Source organism: Cicer arietinum, chromosome 7 (genome assembly GCF_000331145.2).
Source record: "Cicer arietinum cultivar CDC Frontier isolate Library 1 chromosome 7, Cicar.CDCFrontier_v2.0, whole genome shotgun sequence".
NCBI classification, from domain to species: domain Eukaryota; kingdom Viridiplantae; phylum Streptophyta; class Magnoliopsida; order Fabales; family Fabaceae; genus Cicer; species Cicer arietinum.
Window position 1 is genome coordinate 59,559,022 of NC_021166.2, and position 10,932 is coordinate 59,569,953.

The window sequence follows — 10,932 nt, forward strand, 5'->3', positions numbered from 1 at the left end:
CTTTTTACCTTTACATTTTTTCAAAAATTCCAACTTTGCTTTTCTCATATTTCTAAAAGAAAATATGGTAGTATAGTTTTTTTGAAAAAAATATGAGGATTTAAATTTTTTCTGAAACAATTTTGTTTCAAAAAATTTAACTTTTATTTATTTTTAAAATACTCAAAAATTGATTTGTGAGTAGCAATTCTTTATTATGAAAAACATAATAATTTATCTTCCAAAAAATTATTAAAAAATTTAAATGGCCAGAGTTGAACCTTAGCTAATTGAAAAAATATATCTAATGAAAGCTATTTGTTTTTTAATTTTTAAAACATTTTTTTGTTAGTCATATTGTTCGTAGAGATTTTTTTAAAAAAATTGTTCATGACAATTGAATTTTTTAAAATTCTAATAAACTTAAAATTTGAATTACTTAAAATAAAAAATATTTATCTGATTCTTACAAATATTTTTCATTTTATTTTAGTCTTTATAATTCTTTTCTTTTTTTAATTTATACCTTTGCAAATTCTAACTAATTTTAAAAAAGTTCTTTATAAATCTTTTTTAGTAAAAAAACGGTGACATAACTAACTTTGGATAAAGTGACACATGATGACTATATAATTGTTGTTGACTAGACAATAGTTAATATTTAAAATTAAAACTCATTTTATTAACTCATTTAATTATTTTATTAGAAACTTAAAACTAATTAATTAATTAATAAATCAATTAGCTAATAAAAACTCAATAATCTTTATCTTCAATCTCAAACTTTTTAATAAAAACTCAACAACTTTCATCTTTAATCATAAACTCTTCATCTTTAAATCACAAATTCTAATCTCTCATTTTTCTTACACAACACCTATAAGTCTAACTAAATATGCATTATCTCGGTTTTGGAAGGGGGATGAGGTTCGCAGCTAAATCTATATGGGGTAGAAAAACTTACAATAAAAGCACTAAATCCATCTTGTGTAACATTTTTCAGTCTTCATTTAATCATGCAAACACAAAGTTCAAACTATTGACCAATCTAAATAGTACAAATCCTTGCACGAAAAAAGAGGCCATAGTCAAAGCACAAGAAGACAAACATGTCAATAATAGGTGTGGTGTAAGAAAAATGAGAGATTATAATTTTTAGAGTTTGGATCAAATATGAGAATTTGTGATTTGAAGATGAAGAAATTAGGGTTGCAGATGAAGGTTGTTGAGTGTTTATTAAAAAAATTAGGATTGAAGATGAAGATTATTGAGTTTTTATTATTTAATTAGTTTATTAATTAATTAGTTTTAAGTTTTTTATTAAATGATTAAATGAATTAATAAAACAGATTTTAATTTTAAATATTAAATATTGCTTAGTCAACAACAATTACACGGTCACCATGTGTCACTTTATCTAAAATTAACCAGGTCACCATTTTTTTACTAAAGTCTTTTTTAAAACTTGTTAGAATTTGCAAATATATAAATCAAATAAAAAAATTTACAGGACTAAAATCAAAACGAACTATATTTACAAGAACCAAAACATATGTAAACCTAAAAGGATTTGTAGGTCTTGTTAAAAAATTTAGGTTAAATTACATCCGCAGTCCCTTAATTAGTTTCAGTTAACGTTTTAGTCCTTTATTTTAATTTTTTCCCGAGTTGGTCCTTTATTTTAATTTTAAGTGACAATTTGATATTTTATGTTTTAAAATGTCCACAATGTTATCATTTTATTTACAAAATTTCAAAAAAAATCATCAAAATTTTTAAACAAAACTCATAAAATTCATTATCATCTTCAATAAAATACAAATTTAATCAAATTCATAACTTAAATATTGAAATAAACTCTTATTTTCATTTTTTATTTGATGTTGTGGGAGATGAAAATATGTGTTTATTTGAATATTTGAGTTATGGATTTGATGAAATTTGCATTATATTGAAGATGATTATTAATTTTATGGGTTTTATTTGAAAAATTTGATGATTTTTTTGAATTTTTTTTTTAAAAAAGGATAACATTCTTGACATTTTAAAATATAAAATATCAAATTGTCATTTAAAATTAAAATAAAGGACCAAATCGAGAAAAATAAAAAATAAATAATTAAAATATTAACTGAAATTAAATTAAAAGACCACAGATATAATTTAGCCAAAAATTTAATATTGGTAATGATGGCACCCAAAAAAAAAATAGTAACAATGACACCTAATACCCACAATGGTAGAATTAATAAATTTTTTGTAACAATTTTACTTTCATTAAAAAAAAATTATACAGTACTTCACGGTAAGATTGAATATTATGTTCGGGTTTGAATATTTTAATCTCTTTTTAAAAAAAAAAATTATGCAATATCAACATTGTTTGATCTAGTGTAAGGAATTATACTCCCACAATATAGTTAATTTGAATTCAAATAATATTACAAAAAAAATCTATGTAATAAAGGTAAAACAATATTACCTTAAAATGCGGAAAACTATATAAATAATTTAATTATTTTAATTAATTAATAATCTAAAACTTCTTTAAAGTAAGTGTTAAATGCGATTATAAATATAAATTTATTTATTTTTTAGTGTTTTCTTTAGTCGTGAATGTTCTTGCATACTTACATATTTTTCGTAATTAAAAACAATCTAATTTCTTTTATTATAAAATTTTGTTTAAAATATGATAAAGAAATATTTTTTAAAATAAGAAAAATAATTTATAAAAATACATTCATATAATTATTTCCAAAAGTTTTTTTGTTTCAATTTCCATCAACTGTTGTCTATAGTTTCTCACATTATTATCCTTCAGAGTACACGTCTCTTGTTTTTAGGATGATATAACTGCATGTCTCTTTTAACTAAAGGAGTTAGAGCTATTATAAAATTATTATGAAAAATTAAAGTAGTGAAATCCCTTAAAAATACATTAAATTTTGTACCTAGTTGTCGTATTATAGTTTCCTTTGAAAATCAATTGTGCCAAAATAGTTTTCTTAAAATAATTTTCGTTTTAAAAGTTTTTAAAAATTAAAATCAATCAAAATTGGTCTAGCCGAAGGTTTATTTATTAGTAATTTATTTATAAAAAATGCTAATTAATAAATACTTTTACTACACTTTAAAAATTTAAATATAGGATATTTTTTTAAAAATTTGTGTAATTTATAATTTAAAATTGAAGAAAGTAATATTTTTATTTCTTATTTTCTTTTTTTGAGTTGTTTAATAAATATTCAAATGTCCTCATTACAACACTTTTACCATTACTTTCTATTTCCTTACCTAGCTAAAACACTGGCCCATTTTGATTATGATAAGTCCTAACCGCCCATGCTGGCATACAAAGCAAAATCAGTTGAACAAAAAAAGTACAGCAAAATTTAATCATTATACTTTAAATTTCTATTTTTAATATATTTAACATGTTTTTAAAGCATGTGTTATGGTAACAAACGCACTAACAACTAGCAAGGGTCTAATATAAGTGGTATTAACATGATGAGGAGGAGCCGCAACAGTCTCAGCCTGATAAAACAATTTTGCCAACTCAAATCCTTTATCTCTAAGATTACATCAACTCTTGCTCAACAACAATCTTTGTCCATAATGAAAATTGTCAAATACCATCAAAATATATATTGCAAAATAGAAATATATAATTTTATCCATTCCATTTTAGTTGTCGTTTTAAAATTTTTTATACATGATGAGACAAACAAATTCTTTAGTACTTTTGATAAATTATTAACTTTTCTCTATAATATTTTTAATAATTTTCTCTTATTTCATTTATTTATTTCCGAACAACAAAATGTCTAATTAATAAAACAATAGTCAAAATTTGAAAATAATAAATAAATAAAAATATTTTTTTGTTACAAATTACGACAATTATGAAAAAATTGAGAATTATATATATATATGTTAAAAAATTATTAAAATAAAAAGAAAAATAAATACAAACTTACATAAATTTAATCTAGAAAAATGTTGATAAGACCCAAATAAATGATCAATTTACAATTTTTTTTTTAGACTTATATTCTCCTCATTTTATTTCTCCCTCATTAGCCACATAGATCAAGATTGTTGATCTCTCGTATTAATTTAGAAACTCGTTATAAATTACAAAAACAAAAACAAGTCAACTCATATGTAAACTTTTTCATTTTAGTATTAATATAGTTTGACGTAATATATAAAATTATACTGTAATGTATTAATATTAATATATTTTAAATTCATGAAAATTGTTAGTTTATTATGAATTTGGTTATAGAAAATGAAATTATGTTAGTTTATTTTTTATTAAGTTTGATGACATGAATGCATTTAAATTATTGTTAATCCACCTAGACAATGTCACATATCACACCTCTAATTTCTACCCTAATTTTTCTGGTGAACAAAATATCATACATTTAAAAAGTTGAGATACCAAAACTCCAAATTAGAAGGTTGTAAATCTCAAATTAAGTCAAATACGCGACTTAGGCTGTAATTCATAAGAAGAAAAAGTTGAATGTTATATTGGATTATTTTCATAGATGATTTATTATGGACCAGTACTTAAAAGTCATTTAAAATTTTAATAATGGTCGATGACACTCTTTGGAATGAATTTATTGGTCTTAATTTATAATTGAGATAATGACTTGATCGATTTCAATTTAATAAAAATAAAAGAAAACAAAAACATCTTTTAAAACTCAACTAGTCGAACCAACATAAATCGTATCATTATTTTATACATAAAGATAAAGAAAGTCGTTAACTTATATCTATGAAGAGTATCTTCAATCATTGTTAATAAATATTTTGAGTGACTTTAAACAATAATCCACGATAAATCATTTATCAAAGTAGTCCATCTTAAAATTTGTCAATAAAAACTAGTAGAAACTTTATTTCTTTCTTCTATATTTGGTTCTTGAAATTTTCGTCCGAATAATATTATATATATATATATATATATATGGAGTATAATAAATAAGAGAAGTTTTATAATAAAAGACTGAGATAGTTAAATCATGACAATACAATTATATGATCAAAATTTAACTCTCTCATTATAAAATTCTCCTCATTATGCTCCCCACATGTATACTAATTACTAACGAAGGCTATTGTAGATCAATATTTTAAAGTTATCTGAAATTTTAAGGATGATTGACGATATTTTTTTAGAAGAAAAAGGTAATGATCCTCTTAATTAGTTCTTATGGTTGATATAATAGCTTAATCAATGTTAATTTGATAATAAGAAAAAAAAAGGAATTTATCTTTCAAAGTTTAACTTATCGAATTGACATCGAATCATTGTCAATCTGATTACCTTTTCAATCTTAAAGATAAAAGTAATCTTTAATATATACTTTTGAATAATTTCGTTAATTATCATTGAAATTTTAAATGATTTAAATACTCATATGCAATGGAGTATAGTCCCACCATATAGAATTTGCCCTAATATATTGTTACTCTAGGTAATCCAGCTCAGAATAGATAAGCAAACAAAAGTAGGAAACTTCTGGTGTTAAGAACAAAAATTTATACGATGTCATTAATTTGTTCAATTTGGACAACATTATTGTCTGGATAATAATGAAAGAGCTTGAAACTTGTACGACTCTACACACGATTGAGGCACGACATAGTTTAAACAAAGACGTGCCAATTCATTTTTAACACGATGCGAACTATATACTCGACTTCCATATAATTTTATAAAATTTTATAAGTGCCTCATTTAAATTCTGAGTATATATTAAAAACTAATCAATTATGTTGATTTAAATGATAAAATAAATTTGTATTTATTAAAAAAATAATTAATGGAATTATTAGAGAATTGATATATAATAAATAATTATGTATTAATAAAATAATAATAATTAAAATTTCATTGGTGATATAAGAAACACATGTAATTTAAGACAATTAAGTATTGTAAAATGATATACTTAATATAACTTGAAGACACTATAAGTTGTATAGATCATTTTTTTTAGTTCATGAATATATCCTTACTTTATTATAAAATGATTTGTTAAAAAAAAAAACCATAAAAGGGAAGTAATAACTAGCATATCATGATGGTAGAAAAAAGAAACTAGCATATCATACATATATAAAATACATGTAATAAAAAGTTTGGATCCTCATAATTTAAATATTTCTTAATTTTTGTCAATTATGTCTATTTTATTTAATTTTTTTCGTCGAATCAAAATTTTATATCGTATAAATGATACATGTAAAAATTTGCATAAATATAAAATCTTTAATATGATATTGAGATATATCAAAATTAATATTTTATGCTCTTTTATTTAACACTATTAATCTTCATGAATTTTAATAACATATTAAATAATTTTAGATTCACATAAAATTTTACATACATGATCTATACAATATAAATTTTTTATCTAACGAAAAAATTAAAAATTAAAGTAAAATTCAAAAATTAGAGATGTTTGAGAGAAATTTTAATAGAGATGATGCAATCTCTATATCAAACGGATGCATAATCAATTAGGTAGTAGTTTGCATCATTGCACAATGTTTTTTTAGTTGAAATAGTAAATAAATTTGCACACAAGTGCAAAATTCTCGGAATCGGAACATGATATACAATACAATAATATCGACATTTATCAGTTGAGTTAGACGTATGATTCCATAGTGATTTAATTGAAGTTAAAAAAATATAAGGGTCAGAGAGGTAATTTAATGTGCATGCTTTTAAATTTCTTCACTAATTAATAATTTTAATTACAACTAATTATTAAATATTTCTGTAAAAAAACTAGTTATTAAAAAATAGATAATAAATTTAAGGAAGCATATCATCAAAATTCGAAGAGTGAATATTTATATATGATTTACATCACTACATATATGTTGTCTTGTAATGTATGGAAGCTTAGATTACTTGCATTATAATTTAATCAAGAATTAAACAAAAACATAATTAATTATGCATTTTGGACACAATTCCCGCATGTCTGTTTTAGACTTTTGGAATTAATATAGCCTTTGTCTTTATATATGGTTAGCATATTCTTCGACATTCACACATATGATTTGATAGAAATTCTGGAACCCTTCATGAGATGTGGATAATCTTTTATGATATGATGTTAAATTTAAACCGATTAATAAAATTCTTGTTTATTAAAATAATAGAAAAATTATATATATTGTTGCTTCCAAACTAAGCCATATCATGATGTGATGGGTTTGTTATGGAGAAGGATATATAAGTCAATAGCGTATTGAAAATGCAATTATGGGACTCATCATGCGCTTTTGTTTTTCTATAGTTCATATATGACGCTATGTTTATCTCGTCGACATCATCTACTCTATATATAGATAGATGAAGAACTATAAGCCAATTAATATCAACAACCAAATCGATTCACAAGTGTATAAAAGACCAACCAAGATTTCCCTATGTTATTAATGAGTTCTCTGATTTTTATTTTTCTTGTGGTCCTCGTTCCGCATGTTGTTCTTGCTAGAGGAATTAGGAGAAGTGAAGAAATATTAGTATTTGATCAAAATTATAAGGTTACATGGGGTGACAATCATGTTATGTCCTTAAACCAAGGGAAAGAAATTCAGCTCACAATGGATAACTCTTCAGGTTATAATAAATCATTTCATTTCCCTCAATTATTAATTAATCTTCTTTTAAATATTCCATGTATATCTTTAGTTTCCCCTTCCCATATACAAGTTTATTTATTTTTTGAATTTAATTTACATACAATACAATGTCGGTATAATTTCTTCTTTTTACATATTCGACAAATCATAACTAATTATATAAATAATTATGATAAAAATTAAATATTATTAATGATTTAACGATTATGATTGATTAACAACATAAAAACTCTATATATTTATTCTGTATATGAATTAAATTTTAAAATTTTTTTTGCATGTGTTCAAAGATCACTATAATTTGCATGCAATTTTCTCTTCAAAATTAACAAGTATATATATTTAAATGATTAAGTAGGTCATACAAATATTCAACCAAAATTTAATTAAATTTCCAAGAGAAATTAGAGGCCAAAATTTATTCTATAATTTTATTGTTAAGTGTCAGTGATGTGAAAATTAAAATCTATTTATTTTATTTTTATGTATCATTAGTTGGAAATACAACTCTTTTTAGCGAATATAATAGAAAAATATACTAATACTTTTGATTAAATAAATCTTTAATATACGAATATATGAATATTGACATGAAGAGTTAGTAAAAAATTAACTCAACTATTAATTAAAATTTTGACAATATCAATTCACTTTTTTCATTTTTAAAATAATATAAAAATTGTCTTTTTCAAATGGTGTATCGATCTGTTCATTATTAAACTCATAATAACTTAATACCATTAAAACAAAACAATTTTTATGGTAGATTTAATTTTTCTTTATTCTTTATATGATTTCGATTTCAAATGTGACATTGTTTCTCTATCGGCTTAATTGATTTTATATTTTATTACGATAATCATTTGACATAATTTATAAAATGCTATATATTTGAAAGCATGAATATTTAATTTTTGTCAATTTAATTTTGTGACATTTGTAAAGTGTTAGGAATTTGCAAATTCATCGTTATCTACTTGCCACATTGCTTTCTATTTGCCGGTTAATTTGACATTGATTTATACCAACATGTCAAATAGGAGCTGGATTTGCATCGAAAATGACTTATGGCTCTGGATTCTTCCATATGAGGATCAAAGTGCCAGGTACTGACTCTGGAGGAGTTGTCACAGCTTACTATGTGAGTTCTTTATTTTATTTTATGATATTCATTAAATATCTGCTTCGTTTGAATTGTCTTAATATTAGTTAGTTTATTTGTTAATTAACTAATTAATTTTTTAGTTAATTTTAATTGGTTGATTAATTAGTTGTATTAGTTAGTTTTACACTAATTTATTTATTTATTGAATAAATAAGTATTAGTAATTAGTTAGCGGAGGAAAGATTGTTAGTGCATGAGATCATCCAATTGTGGATCTTTTGCACCAAACTCTTTCAATGTCTTAATTCTTACTGCTACCTTCGGATATTTATTTTGTGTTGGTTAATTATTTAATTAATTATATAAATTTATGTATCCTATATAATTTATTATTTCAATTATTCATATTATTTAATTTTCTTTTATTTCTCTCTTATCAATAAATTAAATCAAAAATCGTATTAATATTCAAGATTTGTAACTTTGTAAAAACATTTTTTCATATATATTTTTTAAAATCTCTATAAATTTGATTTGTTAATAAAATATGAGACTCGTGAAGTTGATCATTGTGATTAAGAGATGATAAAATTTAATCAAAACAATTATCCGATATTTTTATTATTTTAAGAAATATAGATAATTATTTACTTAATTAATCATAATTTTTTTTTAGCAAATAAAATTAACACAATTTATTTTAATAGAAACAGAAAATATGTTTAGAAAGTTAACGAAGCTAAATTATCATCTCATGCCATAAGGGAAATTGGCCAAATTAATAGATATATATTGTTATTGTTAATTTGATTATTTATTTTGTGTGCAGTTGATTTCACAAGGAAATAGGCATGACGAGTTGGACTTTGAATTTTTGGGCAATAAAGAAGGAAAGCCATATTCATTACAAACCAATGTGTTTGCAGATGGTGAAGGAAATAGAGAGCAAAGAATTCACCTTTGGTTTGACCCCACAACAAATTTTCACGACTACAAAATTCTATGGAACCCCCATCAAATTGTGTAAGATATTTACATGTCCCCCGGTTCTCTTTGAAGTAGTAGTGGTTATTTATACTTCATTTTTATGGATTATAAAAAATTATTTTATTTAATAATTTAAAGATTTTTAGAAAAAAGTGGAAGTAGTTAATAGTTATGCGCGCATATATATATATATATATATATATATATATATATATATATATATATATATATATATATATATATATGAGATAATAGACAAAAAGATAAGGTTGGAGGTAAAGTTATTGATAAAAAAAATTGGGTTAAGTGAAGTATGAATAATTAAAAAGAGATTGAGTTGGGTGAAGGAAAATATGAATTGTTGGGTTGATGAATTCACTTTCTGGATTTTTGATTTATGGTGAATGGTGATGAATACGTTGACATTTTCAAACAAAAATATTTATATGGACTAAAACTGAACAATATTATGTTTGCAGGTATAAAAAATATATTTTTTTGTCAACTCATGTTTTTGTAACGTCTACTTTACGTTAATGACAAAAAATAAAGTTTTCAGATATTGTAGGGATGAAATCCAAATAAATTTTTTTTATAGATACTAAAATTGAAAACTATTATATTTACATGGACTAAAAATATATTTAAACTTTAATATAATTATGAGTAATTACAAAATCTGATGATAGTTTGGCTTTGGCAGATTTTATGTGGACAATATCCCCATTAGGGTTTACAAGAACAATAGCAATCTTGGAGTGAGCTACCCATCAAAGGCTATGCAAATACAAGCAAGTTTATGGAATGGTGAAAATTGGGCAACAGATGGAGGCCAAACCAAAATCAATTGGAGTTATGCACCTTTCAAAGCAAATTTCCAAGGATTTGATATTAGTGGATGTCAAAGTCAAAGCTTAATTGATCCAAATTGTGTTTCTTATAACTATTGGTGGAATGACAAAAATTATTGGTGTTTGGATCCTGCCGGCCAAAGACAATATGAAAATGTAAAGCAAAATTATGTGATATATGACTATTGTAGTGATAGGCAAAGGTATCCTATAGCTCCCTTAGAATGCATACATTGAAAGAATACTAATATGCCCTTTTAACCATATACTATATAAGACTACGTACTCCTATAAAATTCAACTATGTTAGAAAAGTTC

The 10,932-nt window shown here is 23.3% G+C and overlaps 1 protein-coding gene across 1 annotated transcript; it reads left to right on the plus strand.

Moving 5' to 3' along the window:
• Window positions 1–7,321: 7,321 nt before the first annotated feature.
• Window positions 7,322–10,926, plus strand: LOC101512824 (xyloglucan endotransglucosylase/hydrolase protein 2-like). Its single transcript, XM_004516257.4, has 4 exons — window positions 7,322–7,648; window positions 8,712–8,812; window positions 9,606–9,799; window positions 10,467–10,926. Exons 1-4 carry the CDS (start codon window positions 7,456–7,458, stop codon window positions 10,849–10,851), a joined length of 873 nt encoding a protein of 290 aa, XP_004516314.1. The 5' UTR covers window positions 7,322–7,455; the 3' UTR covers window positions 10,852–10,926.
• Window positions 10,927–10,932: the final 6 nt, after the last annotated feature.

Bases quoted from the DNA above. Each gene is read 5' to 3' on its own strand.
- LOC101512824 (XM_004516257.4), top strand. From the start codon at position 7,456: ATGTTATTAATGAGTTCTCTGATTTTTATTTTTCTTGTGGTCCTCGTT. The intron at 7,649-8,711 runs GTTATAATAAAT...CATGTCAAATAG, and splicing joins CACAATGGATAACTCTTCAG to GAGCTGGATTTGCATCGAAA. The intron at 8,813-9,605 runs GTGAGTTCTTTA...TTTTGTGTGCAG, and splicing joins GAGTTGTCACAGCTTACTAT to TTGATTTCACAAGGAAATAG.